This window comes from Ranitomeya imitator, chromosome 2, assembly GCF_032444005.1.
Source record: "Ranitomeya imitator isolate aRanImi1 chromosome 2, aRanImi1.pri, whole genome shotgun sequence".
NCBI lineage: Eukaryota > Metazoa > Chordata > Amphibia > Anura > Dendrobatidae > Ranitomeya > Ranitomeya imitator.
The window spans coordinates 159,366,342-159,385,021 of record NC_091283.1 but is presented as its reverse complement, the minus strand read 5'-3'; the positions used below and the strand labels follow the sequence as shown (position 1 = coordinate 159,385,021).

At 50.7% G+C, this 18,680-nt stretch overlaps 1 protein-coding gene across 2 annotated transcripts in view; it reads right to left on the bottom strand.

Moving 5' to 3' along the window:
• Positions 1-14,694, bottom strand: part of MAN1B1 (mannosidase alpha class 1B member 1) — a 38,638-nt gene extending 23,944 nt beyond the window's left edge. Inside the window, exons 1-6 of one of the 2 annotated variants that reach the window (XM_069747636.1) lie at positions 14,451-14,694; positions 8,253-8,361; positions 3,271-3,416; positions 3,057-3,178; positions 2,831-2,940; positions 2,302-2,487 (exon numbers count right to left, since the gene is read on the bottom strand). In XM_069747636.1, the coding sequence (XP_069603737.1) occupies positions 2,302-2,487; positions 2,831-2,940; positions 3,057-3,178; positions 3,271-3,416; positions 8,253-8,361; positions 14,451-14,558 (781 nt within the window). In that variant the 5' untranslated portion in view covers positions 14,559-14,694. The remainder of the gene's footprint in view (positions 1-2,301; positions 2,488-2,830; positions 2,941-3,056; positions 3,179-3,270; positions 3,417-8,252; positions 8,362-14,450) is intronic. The other variant, XM_069747637.1, reaches the window with a different exon arrangement.
• Between the last annotated feature and the right edge of the window lie 3,986 nt (positions 14,695-18,680).

Below are 18,680 nucleotides of genomic sequence, written 5' to 3'. Positions count from 1 at the left end.
TTGAAAAATGCATCAACATTACTCAATGCAGAATCTCCTGGTGCAAGAGAAAACGCCCAGTCCTGTGGGTCGCCGCGCAAAAAAGAAATAATAATCAAAACCTGTTGAATAGGATTACCAGAAGAATGAGGTTTCAAGGCCAAAAATAGCTTACAATTATTTCTGAAGCTCAGGAACTTAGTTCTGTCACCAAAAAACAAATCAGGAATCGGAATTCTTGGTTCTAGCATCGATTTCTGATCAATAGTATCTTGAATCTTTTGTACATTTACAACAAGATTATCCATTGAGGAGCACAGAGCCTGAATATCCATGTCCACAGCTGTGTCCTGAAGCACTCTAATGTCTAGGGGAAAAAAAAGACTGAAGACAGAGCTAAGAAAAAAAAATGATGTCAGGATTTCTTTTTTCCCTCTATTGGGAATCATTGGTGTGGCTCCTTGTACTGTTATGGCTGGCAATCAGGCAACACAGCGTGCAGTAATCGGCGCACATACAGAGATCTGGCAATAACCAAAAACAATAGGACGAGCTCTGAGACGTGGAATCTCTGTAGACTGCAGTACCTGATCTATCCTCACACAACTATAAGCAGCAGTGGATTGCGCCTATCACTACCTATGCAACTCGGCACTGCCTGAGGAGCTGACTAGCCTGAAGATAGAAATACAAGCCTGACTTACCTCAGAGAAATACCCCAAAGGAATAGGCAGCCCCCCACATATAATGACTGTTAGCAAGATGAAAAGACAAACGTAGGAATGAAATAGATTCAGCAAAGTGAGGCCCGATATTCTAGACAGAGCGAGGATAGCAAAGAGAACTATGCAGTCTACAAAAACCCTAAAACGAAAACCACGCAAAGGGGCAAAAAGACCCACCGTGCCGAACTAACAGCACGGCGGTGCACCCCTTTGCTTCTCAGAGCTTCCAGCAAAAGATAATAGCAAGCTGGACAGAAAAAACAGAAAACAAACTAGAAGCACTTATCTAGCAGAGCAGCAGGCCCAAGGAAAGATGCAGTAGCTCAGATCCAACACTGGAACATTGACAAGGAGCAAGGAAGACAGACTCAGGTGGAGCTAAATAGCAAGGCAGCCAACGAGCTCACCAAAACACCTGAGGGAGGAAGCCCAGAGACTGCAATACCACTTGTGACCACAGAAGTGAACTTAGCCACAGAATTCACAACAGGCAAGGTCGTGAAGGGGTTAAATAACCAATAAATTTCGTTCAACTTCACAATTGTGTTCCACTTGTTTTTGATTCTTCACCAAAAATTTCCATTTGGTATCTTTATGTTTGAAGCATGATATGTGGGAAAAGGTTGAAAAGTTCCAGGGAGCTGAATACTTTAGCAAGGCAGTGTATATATGTCCTTAAGGGGTTAGAAGCTCTGCAACTATCTATTACAAACCCTCAGCTGTGAGACTACTTAGGGTACCGTCACACTATACGATTTACCTACGATCACGACCAGCAATACGACCTGGCCGTGATCGTTGGTAAGTCGTAGTGTGGTCGCTGGGAAACTGTCACACAGACAGCTCTCCAGAGACCAACGATGCCGAGGTCCCCGGGTAACCAGGGTAAACATCGGGTTACTTAGCGCAGGACCGCGCTTAGTAACCCGATGTTTACCCTGGTTACCAGCGTAAAAAAAACCAAACAGTACATACTTACATTCCGGTGTCTGTCCCTTGCCGTCTGCTTCCCGCACTCACTGACTGCCGGCCGTAAAGTGAAAGCACAGCACAGCGGTGACGTCACCGCTGTGCTCTGCTTTCACTTTACGGCCGGCAGTCAGTGAGTGCGGGAAGCAGACGGCAAGGGACCTGACGGACACCGGAATGTAAGTATGTACTGTTTTTTTTTTTTTACATTTACGCTGGTAACCAGGGTAAACATCGGGTTACTAAGCGCGGTCCTGCGCTTAGTAACCCGATGTTTACCCTGGTTACAAGTGAACGCATCGCTAGATCGGTGTCACACACACCGATCTAGCGATGACAGCGGGAGATCCAGCGACGAAAGAAAGTTCCAAACGATCTGCTACGACGTACGATTCTCAGCAGGATCCCTGATCGCTGCTGCGTGTCAGACACAGCGATATCGTATGGATATCGCTGGAACGTCATGAATCGTACCGTCGTAGCGATCAAAATGGCACTGTGTGACGGTACCCTTAGGACAGGACTCATTTTCAGTCAGTCGGATGTAAACAAGAAAGTTTCCATTACTGTCACCAAGCAGGGATCTTGCAAACATTGAATGAAAACATGCAGGGTTTTACACGCTCACCTTCTTTCAAGCCAAGGATCCACATGGTGTCCAGAGCATCTATGAGGGTGAGACCGAGTCCAAACCATTCACTGTAGGATTTGGAGATGGGCTTCAGCTCGTCGTGGCCCCAGGCGAACTGCTTGTAGCCCTTCCAGGCGTGACGGAAAGCCTCGATGACGGCCTCCTGACGCTCGCTGATTGGGACTAGGAGAGCACCACAGATTACATTAGGCAGCAAAGAAAAAGCTTGGCTACTTGGTCACCACTTTGTGCATCATTGCCTCCAATTTCAAGGTTGTTGCTTGCTGTCAATGAATGGGAATATTTAAAGAATACATTCCGTGCCTGCTAACCAGGAGCTCTGATACACAGCCATACTCTGTATTTCTGAAGTATCTGGATGTACAATACATGATAAATAACTCCGTACACTGACAGCAAGCAGAGATACTGAAAAGGAAGGTATTAAAATGAGATACAGTACAACGTTGTAATTACTTGCACTTTAATCATTTATTACCATGGACCAAATAAAACTATTTCCTACCGGCCTCCTTTTCCTCTGGGACATTCTGGGGAGGGGGCTTCGTGGGCTCCAGGGCTTTGTTTGGTGATGGGGCCGACGTCTGGACAGGTTCAATCACTGCTCCTCTCCAACTGCAAAAACACACAGAGATCTTGAATGTAACAGGTCAATGGCGGATTACTGAAATAATAATACACTATCAAATATCAGCGACATAGCTAAAGCTTTGACCCGCTCCCGGATCTACCTGATGACTGGCTGCTGGTTATCTGCCTCCTCCGGTCGCTGCTCGTTATCTTCCACCTTTTGGCTCTTGCTGGGGGGCGGCTGTAGGTTCGGTGGTCCACGCTTATTTGGTCTACGTGGCTTCTATTATGAAAAAAACAAAACAAAACATAAAATTAAAAGAATATATAATGAGACTCCATGCTGCTCCCAGACCCCTGGTAACTCCGTTGTACCGGCAGCTGGGGCGGTGGCTGAGGCTTTGGAATCTTGTCATCTGGGTCTTCTGCTTGTTTGGGGGCAGGTAACACGGCCGGGTGTGCGGGATTAAAGCCGGGAACGTCCCGTTCCTCATTACCCCCTTCTATCTGGCTCGTCAGACCTAAGATCAGTCAGTAGTAAGTGATTACAGAATGCAGACAACTCATCACTCAACAATCTGCAGCCACTGCCAGAGTAAGGGCTGTACGGGGCATCAGCCGGGAAATAAGAACCGACATCTACTTTAAAAAAATGTTTGAGTGGTTTCCACGACTATTGGACTTACATGGGATGAATCCAGCAGGACCAGTTCAGAACAAGACTAAAGGCCCTGTTACAAGTCTCACATAATATGAATCTACTCGAGAGCTGCACTCACAATTCTGCTGGTGCAGTCACTGTGTGCATACATTACATTACTGATCCTGTACTGATCCTGAGTTACATCCTGTATTATACCCCAGCGCTGCACTCACTATTCTGCTGGGGCAGTCACTGTGTACATACATTACTGATCCTGTACTGATCCTGAGTTACATCCTGTATTATACTCCAGAGCTGCACTCACTATTCTGCTGCTGCAGTCACTGTGTACATACATTATGTTACTGATCCTGAGTTACATCCTGTATTATACCCCAGAGCTGCACTCAATATTCTGCTGGTGCAGTCACTGTGTACATACATTACATTACTGATCCTGGGTTACATCCTGTATTATACTCCAGAGCTGCACTCAATATTCTGCTGGTGCAGTCACTGTGTACATACATTACTGATCCTGAGTTACATCCAGAATTATACCCAAGAGCTGCACTCACTATTCTGCTGGTGCAGTCACTGTGTACATACATTACTGATCCTGAGTTACATCCTGTATTATACCCCAGCGCTGCACTCACTATTCTGCTGGGGCAGTCACTGTGTACATACATTACTGATCCTGTACTGATCCTGAGTTACATCCTGTATTATACTCCAGAGCTGCACTCACTATTCTGCTGCTGCAGTCACTGTGTACATACATTACATTACTGATCCTGTACTGATCCTGAGTTACATCCTGTATTATACCCCAGAGCTGCACTCACTATTCTGCTGCTGCAGTCACTGTGTACACACATTACATTACTGATCCTTTACGGATCCTGAGTTACATCCTGTATTATACCCCAGAGCTGCACTCACTATTCTGCTGGTGCAGTCACTGTGTACACACATTACATTACTGATCCTTTACGGATCCCGAGTTACATCCTGTATTATACCCCAGAGCTGCACTCAATATTCTGCTGGTGCAGTCACTGTGTACATACATTACTGATCCTGAGTTACATCCTGTATTATACTCCAGAGCTGCACTCAATATTCTGCTGGTGCAGTCACTGTGTACATACATTACTGATCCTGAGTTACATCCTGAATTATACCCAAGAGCTGCACTCACTATTCTGCTGGTGCAGTCACTGTGTGCATACATTACATTACTGATACTGTACTGATCCTGAGTTACACACTGTATTATACCCCAGAGCTGCACTCACTATTCTGCTGGTGCAGTCACTGTGTACACACATTACATTACTGATCCTGTACGGATCCTGAGTTACATCCTGTATTATACCCCAGAGCTGCACTCAATATTCTGCTGGTGCAGTCACTGTGTACATACATTATGTTACTGATCCTGAGTTACATCCTGTATTATACCCCAGAGCTGCACTCAATATTCTGCTGGTGCAGTCACTGTGTACATACATTACATTACTGATCCTGGGTTACATCCTGTATTATACTCCAGAGCTGCACTGAATATTCTGCTGGTGCAGTCACTGTGTACATACATTACTGATCCTGAGTTACATCCAGAATTATACCCAAGAGCTGCACTCACTATTCTGCTGGTGCAGTCACTGTGTACATACATTACTGATCCTGAGTTACATCCTGTATTATACTCCAGAGCTGCACTCATTATTCTGCTGGTGCAGTCACGGTGTGCATACATTACATTACTGATCCTGTACTGATCCTGAATTACACACTGTATTATACCCCAGAGTTGCACTCACTATTCTGCTGGTGCAGTCACTGTGTACATACATTATGTTACTGATCCTGAGTTACATCCTGTATTATACCCCAGAGCTGCACTCACTATTCTGCTGGTGCAGTCACTGTGTACATACATTACTGATCCTGAGTTACATCCTGTATTATACCCCAGAGCTGCACTCACTATTCTGCTGGTGCAGTCACTGTGTACATACATTACTGATCCTGAGTTACATCCTGTATTATACTCCAGAGCTGCACTCACTATTCTGCTGGTGCAGTCACTGTGTACAAACATTACATTACTGATCCTGAGTTACATCCTGCATTATACTCCAGAGCTGCACTCACTATTCTGCTGGTGCAGTCACTGTGCACATACATTACGTTACAGATCCTGAGTTACATCATGTATTATACCCCAGAGCTGCAATCACTATTCTGCTGGTGCAGTCACTGTGTACATACATTACTGATCCTGAGTTACATCCTGTATTATACTCCAGAGCTGCACTCACTATTCTGCTGGTGCAGTCACTGTGCACATACATTACTGATCCTGAGTTACATCCTGTATTATACCCCAGAGCTGCACTCATTCTGCTGGTGCAGTCACTGTGTACATACATTATGTTACTGATCCTGAGTTACATCCTGTATTATACCCCAGAGCTGCACTCACTATTCTGCTGGTGCAGTCACTGTGTACATACATTACATTACTGATCCTGAGTTACATCCTATATTACACTCCAGAGCTGCACTCACTATTCTGCTGGTGCAGTCACTGTGTGCATACATTACGTTACAGATCCTGAGTTACAGCCTGTATTATACCCCAGAGCTGCAATCACTATTCTGCTGGTGCAGTCACTGTGTACATACATTACTGATCCAGAGTTACATCCTGCATTATACTCCAGAGCTGCACTCACTATTCTGCTGGTGCAGTCACTGTGTACATACATTACGTTACAGATCCTGAGTTACATCCTGTATTATACCCCAGAGCTGCACTCACTATTCTACTGGTGCAGTCACTGTGTACATACATTACTGATCCTGAGTTTCATCCTGTTTTATACTCCAGAGCTGCACTCACTATTCTGCTGGTGCAGTCACTGTGTACAAACATTACATTACTGATCCTGTACTGATCCTGAGTTACATCCTGTATTATACTCCAGAGCTGCACTCACTGTGTACAAACATTACATTACTGATCCTGTACTGATCCTGAGTTACAGCCTGTATTATACTCCAGAGCTGCGCTCACTATTCTGCTGGTGCTGTCACTGTGTACATACAGTACATTACTTAGACTGAAGGCCCTGTTACAAGTCTCACATAATATGAATCTACTCCAGAGCTGCACTCACAATTCTGCTGGTGCAGTCACTGTGTGCATACATTACTGATCATGTACTGATCCTGAGTTGCATCCTGTATTGTACTCCAGAGCTGCACTCACTATTCTGCTGGTGCTGTCACTGTGTACATACAGTACATTACTTATCCTGAGTTAGATCCTGTATTATACCCCAGAGCTGCACTCACTATTCTGCTGGTGCAGTCACTGTGTACATACATTACATTACTGATCCTGAGTTACATCCTGTATTATACCCCAGAGCTGCACTCACTATTCTGCTGGTGCAGTCACTGTGTACATACATTACATTACTGATCCTGTACTGATCCTGAGTTACATCCGGTATTATACTCCAGAGCTGCACTCACTATTCTGCTGGTGCTGTCACTGTGTACATACAGTACATTACTTATCCTGAGTTACATCCTGTATTATACTCCAGAGCTGCACTCACTATTCTGCTGGTGCAGTCACTGTGTACATACATTACTTATCCTGTACTGATCCTGAGTTACATCCTGTATTATACTCCAGAGCTGCACTCACTATTCTGCTAGTGCAGTCACTGTGTACATACATTACTTATCCTGTACTGATCCTGAGTTACATCCTGTATTATACTCCAGAGCTGCACTCACTATTCTGCTGGTGCAGTCACTGTGTACATACATTACATTACTGATCCTGTACTGATCCTGAGTTACATCCTGTATTATACTCCAGAGCTGCACTCACTATTCTGCTGGTGCAGTCACTGTGTACATACATTACATTACTTATCCTGTACTGATCCTGAGTTACATCCTGTATTATACTCCAGAGCTGCACTCACTATTCTGCTGGTGCAGTCACTGTGTACATACATTACATTACTTATCCTGTACTGATCCGTTTGTTATACTACAGCGCGGCACTTACTGTGGAGTCACCATGTCCACAGTGCAGATCTGGAGTATAATGCATGATATAGTGCAGGGGTCCCCAACCTCTAGCTTGGGAGCCACATGTGGCTCGCGGTGCCATGAATTGTGGCTCGTGGCAGTCTGCCAGCTTGGTGCATTAGCTCCAGATTTAGTAAACTGGTATGAAGAGCACATCTCAAAATGATGAACTTTGTCAGTAGCCCTGCACAGAAGAGCAGACCTGGGTACACTTCTACTGGTCTTGGGGGTTTAGAGATAATTTAGGTATGGTACGCTGGAGACAGGATGATGTTACCCGTCAGAGGAGGTGCTTGAAGCTGGATGTGACTGTGTTGGGAGTGTGTGATGGGAGAATGCTGAATGTGGTGGGAACCCCTGGATCTTGGTATACTGCTTTGGGGTGATTTGTGTGAAAAAGCTTTAGTTATCATTATACCCATAATGGGGGCTTTGGTTGCCACTACTGTGAGGGGGGCAGTAGCTGGATGTGGCTCGCAGGGTCAGAAAGGTTGGGGACCCCTGATATAGTGTATGTCCCCAGTGACTACAGCTGACTAGTGCAGTACTGCTGTGTGTGATATATGGATTTCCTGCGGATGTCACTTACTCTTCCAGTGCTCGCCCAGGTTGGAGAAGGACACGACCCCACAGACGGCCAGTAAGGTGCACAGGAAGAGGATAATGCTGCGCTGCAACCTCGACAGCTGCTTCCATTTCTGAAAAACAAGACAGGAAACATGGGCCAAAGGAGACGCGGGCCAGCACCACTTACTATTATTATTATTATTATTTATTATTATAGCGCCATTTATTCCATGGCGCTTTACATGTGAGGAGGGGTATACATAATAAAACAAGTACAATAATCTTGAAAAATACAAGTCACAACTGGTACAGGAGGAGAGAGGACCCTGCCCGCGAGGGCTCACAATCTACAAGGGATGGGTGAGGATACAGTAGGTGAGGGTAGAGCTGGCCGTGCAGCGGTTTGGTCAATCGGTGGTTACTGCAGGTTGTAGGCTTGTCGGAAGAGGTGGGTCTTCAGGTTCTTTTTGAAGGTTTCGATGGTAGGCGAGAGTCTGATATGTTGTGGTAGAGCATTCCAGAGTAGGGGGGATGCACGAGAGAAATCTTGTATGCGATTGTGGGAAGAGGAGATAATAGGGGAGTAGAGAAGGAGATCTTGTGAGGATCGGAGGTTGCGTGCAGGAAAGTACCGGGAGACGAGGTCACAGATGTATGGAGGAGACAGGTTGTGGATGGCTTTATATGTCATGGTTAGGCTTTTGTACTGGAGTCTCTGGGTGATGGGGAGCCAGTGCAGGGATTGACAGAGGGGAGAGGCCGGGGAATAGCGGGGGGACAGGTGGATTAGTCGGGCAGCAGAGTTTAGAATAGATTGGAGGGGTGCAAGAGTGTTAGAGGGGAGGCCACAGAGCAGGAGGTTACAGTAGTCAAGGCGGGAGATGATGAGGGCATGGACTAGGGTTTTTGCAGATTCTTGGTTTAGGAATGTGCGGATCCGTGAAATATTTTTGAGTTGGAGGCGGCAGGAGCATAAGGGATGGAGGGATTACTATGGAGCATAAGGGATGTATTAGTAATGAACTCCGGTCTCCCGTCCATATAGCAACCAGCAGCCTGTACACAACAGCGCCCCCACATCCTGAGGATACAAAATGTATCAGACCTGACTACCTGAACTGAAGACTGATTTCTCCCTGAAGGAACCTCAAAAAGAGGCCAAAAATGACAAGCGCCATAACAAGGTGGACCCTGCACACCGGAGGCGAGGCCTCATGTCTCAGGGGTGTCACTGGGGTTTTCCGTTGTGGGACAGAGGGAGAAGGAAGGGAGGGGGATCTCAGGAGAGGGGGTCCCTCAGTCACAGCATTGGGTGGAGGATCTCTGTTACAATATTAAGAGGGGGTTCTTTGGGACTGCAGTATTGAGTGAAGGCACAGAATTGGATGGAGGTCTCTGTGGTTGCTGTATTGGTGTGAGTTTCTGGTATTGGAATATTGGGGTAAGATCTCTGGGATCACAGAATTGGATGGGGGGGGGTCTGTTGTGTCACAGTACTGGGTGGTAGGTGTTAAGGGGGTCTCTGAAGTTGCAAAATTGGGCTCACAGTACCGGGTGCGGGGCGTCTGTGGGCTCACAGTACCGGGTGCGGGGCGTCTGTGGGCTCACAGTACCGGGTGCGGGGCGTCTGTGGGCTCACAGTACCGGGTGCGGGGCGTCTGTGGGCTCACAGTACCGGGTGCGGGGCGTCTGTGGGCTCACAGTACCGGGTGCGGGGCGTCTGTGGGCTCACAGTACCGGGTGCGGGGCGTCTGTGGGCTCACAGTACCGGGTGCGGGGCGTCTGTGGGCTCACAGTACCGGGTGCGGGGCGTCTGTGGGCTCACAGTACCGGGTGCGGGGCGTCTGTGGGCTCACAGTACCGGGTGCGGGGCGTCTGTGGGCTCACAGTACCGGGTGCGGGGCGTCTGTGGGCTCACAGTACCGGGTGCGGGGCGTCTGTGGGCTCACAGTACCGGGTGCGGGGCGTCTGTGGGCTCACAGTACCGGGTGCGGGGCGTCTGTGGGCTCACAGTACCGGGTGCGGGGCGTCTGTGGGCTCACAGTACCGGGTGCGGGGCGTCTGTGGGCTCACAGTACCGGGTGCGGGGCGTCTGTGGGCTCACAGTACCGGGTGCGGGGCGTCTGTGGGCTCACAGTACCGGGTGCGGGGCGTCTGTGGGCTCACAGTACCGGGTGCGGGGCGTCTGTGGGCTCACAGTACCGGGTGCGGGGCGTCTGTGGGCTCACAGTACCGGGTGCGGGGCGTCTGTGGGCTCACAGTACCGGGTGCGGGGCGTCTGTGGGCTCACAGTACCGGGTGCGGGGCGTCTGTGGGCTCACAGTACCGGGTGCGGGGCGTCTGTGGGCTCACAGTACCGGGTGCGGGGCGTCTGTGGGCTCACAGTACCGGGTGCGGGGCGTCTGTGGGCTCACAGTACCGGGTGCGGGGCGTCTGTGGGCTCACAGTACCGGGTGCGGGGCGTCTGTGGGCTCACAGTACCGGGTGCGGGGCGTCTGTGGGCTCACAGTACCGGGTGCGGGGCGTCTGTGGGCTCACAGTACCGGGTGCGGGGCGTCTGTGGGCTCACAGTACCGGGTGCGGGGCGTCTGTGGGCTCACAGTACCGGGTGCGGGGCGTCTGTGGGCTCACAGTACCGGGTGCGGGGCGTCTGTGGGCTCACAGTACCGGGTGCGGGGCGTCTGTGGGCTCACAGTACCGGGTGCGGGGCGTCTGTGGGCTCACAGTACCGGGTGCGGGGCGTCTGTGGGCTCACAGTACCGGGTGCGGGGCGTCTGTGGGCTCACAGTACCGGGTGCGGGGCGTCTGTGGGCTCACAGTACCGGGTGCGGGGCGTCTGTGGGCTCACAGTACCGGGTGCGGGGCGTCTGTGGGCTCACAGTACCGGGTGCGGGGCGTCTGTGGGCTCACAGTACCGGGTGCGGGGCGTCTGTGGGCTCACAGTACCGGGTGCGGGGCGTCTGTGGGCTCACAGTACCGGGTGCGGGGCGTCTGTGGGCTCACAGTACCGGGTGCGGGGCGTCTGTGGGCTCACAGTACCGGGTGCGGGGCGTCTGTGGGCTCACAGTACCGGGTGCGGGGCGTCTGTGGGCTCACAGTACCGGGTGCGGGGCGTCTGTGGGCTCACAGTACCGGGTGCGGGGCGTCTGTGGGCTCACAGTACCGGGTGCGGGGCGTCTGTGGGCTCACAGTACCGGGTGCGGGGCGTCTGTGGGCTCACAGTACCGGGTGCGGGGCGTCTGTGGGCTCACAGTACCGGGTGCGGGGCGTCTGTGGGCTCACAGTACCGGGTGCGGGGCGTCTGTGGGCTCACAGTACCGGGTGCGGGGCGTCTGTGGGCTCACAGTACCGGGTGCGGGGCGTCTGTGGGCTCACAGTACCGGGTGCGGGGCGTCTGTGGGCTCACAGTACCGGGTGCGGGGCGTCTGTGGGCTCACAGTACCGGGTGCGGGGCGTCTGTGGGCTCACAGTACCGGGTGCGGGGCGTCTGTGGGCTCACAGTACCGGGTGCGGGGCGTCTGTGGGCTCACAGTACCGGGTGCGGGGCGTCTGTGGGCTCACAGTACCGGGTGCGGGGCGTCTGTGGGCTCACAGTACCGGGTGCGGGGCGTCTGTGGGCTCACAGTACCGGGTGCGGGGCGTCTGTGGGCTCACAGTACCGGGTGCGGGGCGTCTGTGGGCTCACAGTACCGGGTGCGGGGCGTCTGTGGGCTCACAGTACCGGGTGCGGGGCGTCTGTGGGCTCACAGTACCGGGTGCGGGGCGTCTGTGGGCTCACAGTACCGGGTGCGGGGCGTCTGTGGGCTCACAGTACCGGGTGCGGGGCGTCTGTGGGCTCACAGTACCGGGTGCGGGGCGTCTGTGGGCTCACAGTACCGGGTGCGGGGCGTCTGTGGGCTCACAGTACCGGGTGCGGGGCGTCTGTGGGCTCACAGTACCGGGTGCGGGGCGTCTGTGGGCTCACAGTACCGGGTGCGGGGCGTCTGTGGGCTCACAGTACCGGGTGCGGGGCGTCTGTGGGCTCACAGTACCGGGTGCGGGGCGTCTGTGGGCTCACAGTACCGGGTGCGGGGCGTCTGTGGGCTCACAGTACCGGGTGCGGGGCGTCTGTGGGCTCACAGTACCGGGTGCGGGGCGTCTGTGGGCTCACAGTACCGGGTGCGGGGCGTCTGTGGGCTCACAGTACCGGGTGCGGGGCGTCTGTGGGCTCACAGTACCGGGTGCGGGGCGTCTGTGGGCTCACAGTACCGGGTGCGGGGCGTCTGTGGGCTCACAGTACCGGGTGCGGGGCGTCTGTGGGCTCACAGTACCGGGTGCGGGGCGTCTGTGGGCTCACAGTACCGGGTGCGGGGCGTCTGTGGGCTCACAGTACCGGGTGCGGGGCGTCTGTGGGCTCACAGTACCGGGTGCGGGGCGTCTGTGGGCTCACAGTACCGGGTGCGGGGCGTCTGTGGGCTCACAGTACCGGGTGCGGGGCGTCTGTGGGCTCACAGTACCGGGTGCGGGGCGTCTGTGGGCTCACAGTACCGGGTGCGGGGCGTCTGTGGGCTCACAGTACCGGGTGCGGGGCGTCTGTGGGCTCACAGTACCGGGTGCGGGGCGTCTGTGGGCTCACAGTACCGGGTGCGGGGCGTCTGTGGGCTCACAGTACCGGGTGCGGGGCGTCTGTGGGCTCACAGTACCGGGTGCGGGGCGTCTGTGGGCTCACAGTACCGGGTGCGGGGCGTCTGTGGGCTCACAGTACCGGGTGCGGGGCGTCTGTGGGCTCACAGTACCGGGTGCGGGGCGTCTGTGGGCTCACAGTACCGGGTGCGGGGCGTCTGTGGGCTCACAGTACCGGGTGCGGGGCGTCTGTGGGCTCACAGTACCGGGTGCGGGGCGTCTGTGGGCTCACAGTACCGGGTGCGGGGCGTCTCTGGGGTCACAGTACTGGGTGTGGGGCATCTCTGGGGGTTAAAGTACTGGGTGTGTGGCATCTCTGGGGACACAGTAGTGGGTGTTGGGCATCTCTGGGGTCACAGTACTGAGTGTGGGGCATCTCTGGGGTTGCAGTTTTGTGTGGGTTGTCTAGAGGTCACAGCACTGGATGTGGGGCTCAGTGGTTACAGTCCCCCCCCCATCCTGTGATCCTACCGCATACACTGCTGGGTTACAGGTCACTTGTGACATCTGGACAACCACTGAGTAGTAATGGACTATATTGTCTAAGGGTCACTTCTGTCTGTCTGTCTGTCACAGATATTCATTGGTTGCGGCGTCTGTCATGGAATTCCAAGTCGCTGATTGGTCGCGGCAAAACAGCCATGACCAATCAGCGACGGGCACAGTCCGGAAGAAAATGGCCGCTCCTTCCTCCCCGCAGTCACTGCCCGGCGCCCGCATACTCCCCTCCAGTCACCGCTCACATAGGGTTAATGCCGGCGGTAACGGACCGCGTTATGCCACGGTAACTCACTCCGTTACCGCCGCTATTAACCCTGTGTGACCAAGTTTTTACTATTGATGCTGCCTATGCAGCGTCAATAGTAAAAACATCTAATGTTAAAAATAATTTTAAAAAAAATAAAAAATTAATTTATACTCCCCTTCTGCCGCCTTTCCCGCTCCTCGCGACGCTCCGGTGATCGCTCCATGCAACCGGCAGGTTCCGGTGGCAATGATGGTATGCGACAAGGACATGCCACGACGTCACGGTCATGTGACCGCGACGTCATCACACCCTGGGACCGGAAGCTGCCGCGCGGTGACAGAACTACAAGGGGCCCTCGGATCGGAAGTTGAGTATGTTTATTTTTTATTTTTTAACATGTGACATACGTGGCTGGGCAATATACTACGTGGCTCTGTGCTGTGTACTACGTCACTGGGCAATATACTACGTGACTGGGCAATATACTACGTGGCTGGCCAATATACTACGTGGCTGGCCAATATACTACGTGGCTGGCCAATATACTACGTGGCTGGCCAATATACTACGTCGCTGGGCAATATACTATGTGGACATGCATATTCTAGAATACCCGATGCGTTAGAATCGGGCCACCATCTAGTGGACTATATTGCCCTAGACATGGGCTCCTGACACACACAACCCTAACATATGGGGCCCCAGGACCAATAGCCATTGGGGGCCAAAATTCCCCCATATCATCACGGCTGGGTGTGGGTTCATTAACCCTTTCCCTCCCAGTAACAGGTGACATTAGCCCCTCCTCACCCGCCAGAACGACCTCCGCCTCCAGTGCTTGCTGTTGTTGTAGCCGCCGCTGCCGTCCGCATGGATGAGTGTGACGGACATGAAGTCCCGGCGCTGCGGGGCGTACATGGCCGCTGCGCTTTACCCTCTCCCCATGCCAAGCTTCCCTAAAGAAGGAGGAGCAACTCTAGGGAGGAACGGGAACTACAGCCCGCGGCTGCGGCCTACCCTCCATGTAAACAAGCTGACAAGTGCCATGCGGGTCACTGCGCATGCGCGGCAGGAGCACGACGGCCTCTAGCGCCCAGCTGTCAGTCCGGAGCCGCCATATTGGATGAGGGCACTTTCCATTACCACCGCTGGTGTAACATTATATGTCCGGAATGAGGAGATAGTGCTCAGGAATATATTACAGGGAGTTCCTAAAATCCAGTGTGATACCAACCATGCAGTTTTCGATAACTGCCTATCAGGTCACTGCTTTCGTTAAAAACAATAGACGTGGAATCCATTGGTTACTGAGGGCAGCTGCTGAGTTCTCCATGTGTTGGCTTATTCATCAGAAAACAGAAAAACAGTCTGAATGTACAAACGGCCATTGTTGCCCAGAGTGACCAATCGCAGCGCAGATTGGTTGCTATGGGAAACAAGAGCAGGTTGATAAATGTTCCCCATGGTACTAGGCCCAGACCCTCTAGTTCCCCTGGATGGAGCCTACATTACTCGTATGGGTTTGCTGGGGAGGACACTGTGTCGCCACAGTGGCCATCATGGGCTTTTGGAAAAGGTGATTTGTTTTAACAAATATTATAAGATCAGATTAATTACAAGAACAACAACGTAAAATAAAGAAAAATAACCGACACGATTACCGTCTTTAGGTGACCGCACTTCCCTGGAAAATGCAGTAATCTAAACGTCATGTGTGCCCTAAAATGGTTGTAATAAAAAAAGTCAGCTCGACGGGCACAAAACAATCCCCAACACAGCTCCACCAGGGACAAATAAAAACACTATGGCCCTTGGATGAAGGGAAGGAAAAAAAATGGGGCAGTGGTTGCACATGCTCAGTAGCGGACATTGGGACCCCCGCTCTCATGCCTAGTAGGGGTCCTGTGCATAAGTGACATATTATTTCTGGGATAACCCCATTAACTGTTCGTATGCCATATGTAATATAGGACTAGTGATGAATAAACGTGCCCGGATAAGGTGTTATCTGAGCATGCTTGGGGACTAACCAAGTGACTTTGGATTGCTCAAAAAATATGTTTGAGTCATCACGGCTGCATGTCTCGTGGATGTTCGACAAACAGGCAATCCCTGCATGTGTTGCGGATATCTAGACAAGCAGCCCTGGGGCCTCAAACATATTTTTCGAGCACTCCGAAGAAACTCTGTTAGCACACGAGCATGCTCAGATAACACCTTTTATGGACACGTTCCTCATCACTAATGAGGACCTTCTAAAGTTTCACAGGGCTACATACCACCATAAACCAGCCTGAATGAGACCGCCAAGAAAAGCCATGGGGGTGTCGGTAGTCATACTCGTGCTTTTAGTGCTGAGGATGGTACAGCCGAACAATATGCCAACTTTCCTTCCTCTCCGCACCCCATTTTCAGCTTTGCCTTCATGCACCCTGATATAATGAATACATTTCACCCAGATCTCCATCCTCACAACGTAGCTCTCTGCCAGGCAAGCTGGCATTTGTAGTCCCACACCTGTTGGAGACCCTCCCAGCCCTGCAGTGACTGCCACAACCTGTTGATCCTCTTTACACTTCAATTCTGGGTCAGAGCTGGATGCACAGTATTTGCTGTGAGGAGGAACCACGACTGTGAGAGTCTGCCCCATCGCTCTATAAACTATGACAAATAGTTCTGCAACTCTCTTCCTCGCTGGTTGTTGCCACTTTTTTACAAATATATGCAACTTTTGCGAGAGGCTACATTTAAAAAGCTCCGCTTGTTGTCATTGGACATTTACTGAAATCCTATCCTGTCATACCTCTCATAGCTGAGGGTTTGTTATACTTGCATCAGATATCCCATCATGAACAGAGGCGATCAGTAGGCTATATCAATGCTTTATGATTTGTGGGGTCCAACTTCTAGGATCCACCCCCCACCGCTACTGACATTGAAGGAGACTTAGCACTGCCAGGCCTAAGGCTAGTTTCACATTTGCGTTAAAAAACGCGTTAAAAACGCATCCGCAGGTGGTGAAAAAAACACATGTAAACGCGTTCAAACGCTGCGTTTTTACGCGTTTACATGCGTTTTTTACCGCGTTTGCGTTTTTTAAAAGCATGATGAGAAATTTCACAAGAGAAAAATCAAGATCCAGACACCGCCAATGGGACTACGGAGAGCGTGTGACATGACTCTGTGGACCAAAATATGGAAAAATTGTAGCTATCAAAATGTGGTAACGCAAAAAATATTTTTTGGAATAAAAAGCGTCTTTTGTGTGACAGATGCCAATCATAAAAATCAACTAGAAAACCCACTATAAATAGAAATGGCTAGGGTTAGGATCCCTAGGGTTTGGATCCCTAAATCACCTTGATGGGTTAGGATCCCTTTATCACCTTGATGGTGGGGGGTGGCTTATCAGTGTGTAGACTTGTTTTTCTCTATGGAAACGCATGCGTTAAAAAACGCATCAAAACGCATGTGCTAAAAAACGCATGCGTTTACATAGACAGCAATACATTTTTTTGCCACAAAAAAACGCATGCGTTTTTTTGCGGCAAAAAAAACGCCTCTAGAAATTACTACATGTTGCATTTCCGCAACAAAACGCAAGCATAGAAACGACGCATGCGTCGTCAAACGCGGCAAAACGCATGCGTTTTTAATGTTAAATATAGGAAAAAAAAGCATGCTGTTTTTGCGTTAAAATGCAGCGGCAAAAAACGCACATGTGAAACCAGTCTAAGTTTGCCCTGCAGCAGTACCAAACCATGCAGGAAACTGCTACCGGCCTCATAGAGGGGAAATAGTAGAGGGGATTCAGCAATGCGATGTGCCCCCTTCACAGACATGTTCGTCAGCAGTCCGGACCCTCACCTATTAGAAAGCAATATACCCATGTTATGAGTAAGATAGCTTTGATCATAACAAGGACAGTACCAGTCTCCTTAGGACCAAGAGCAGCTCGATCAGATCAGTCATGGACTGGACATACAGTTGTCGACCGTGTGATAAATGGCTGAGCCGAGCTGGAATCCCCTTCTTCATCTGGTAAGGGGATGTCTTCATGAACCAACACTTATAATAGATGAATGTGGATAAAATCCACGCTGCTGCTACAAATGATGGATCCAGATATAGTTATAGGATGTTCAGGTGGTTTATTCAACACATTTCGAAGCTCATGGCTTCTTCTTCAGGAAGTTTCCACAGAAAGATATTATTATTTTTATTATTATTTATTATTATAGCGCTTTGCATGTGAGGAGGGGTATACATAATAAAAACAAGTACAATAATCTTGAACAATACAAGTCACGACTGGTACAGGAGGAGAGAGGACCCTGCCCACGAAGGCTCACAATCTACAAGGGATGGGTGAGGATACAGTAGGTGAGGAATCAGATATCTTTCTGTGGAAACTTCCTGAAGAAGCCCTGAGCTTCGAAACGCGTTGAATAAACCACCCGAACATCCTATAACTATATCTGGATCCATCATTTGTCGCAGCAGCGTGGATTTTATCCACATTCATCTATTATAACGGTTCTGAGAGGTCGCAGCGCCGACCTGTGGATCTGCAGTCCTGACAACTACACGCTTTTACTGTGTACCACCAGGTGAGCAGTTCTCTCATAATTGATTGGAAACAATCCTGGGGATAAGACCCTATTTGCGCTTTTTTTGTCTCCTACCTTTCTATACATGAACCAACACTGTAATAGCAGTGCTTCAAGGTGGCATCCAGTCGGCAATTTACGGTGCCATTTATCTTGGCCGTTCCCCATTAGGAACATGTTCACAAGCGGCAGCTTTGTTGCAGATGTTTCTGCAGCAGGTCCATGGATTTCTGTCAGCCCCATACAGAAGACTGATAAAAAAAAAAGCTGACCGCGAAACGTGCGTCAGGAGGCCGCTGGTGGAACTGGGAGAATCATTCGCCTATCACATGGGTAAGCTTTGGTAGCTTATATTTGGATTGGGATTTGATATGGAGGTCTATGTCTGTACACTTACGTGCTCCACAGCCCTGTTTTGATCACAGATTTT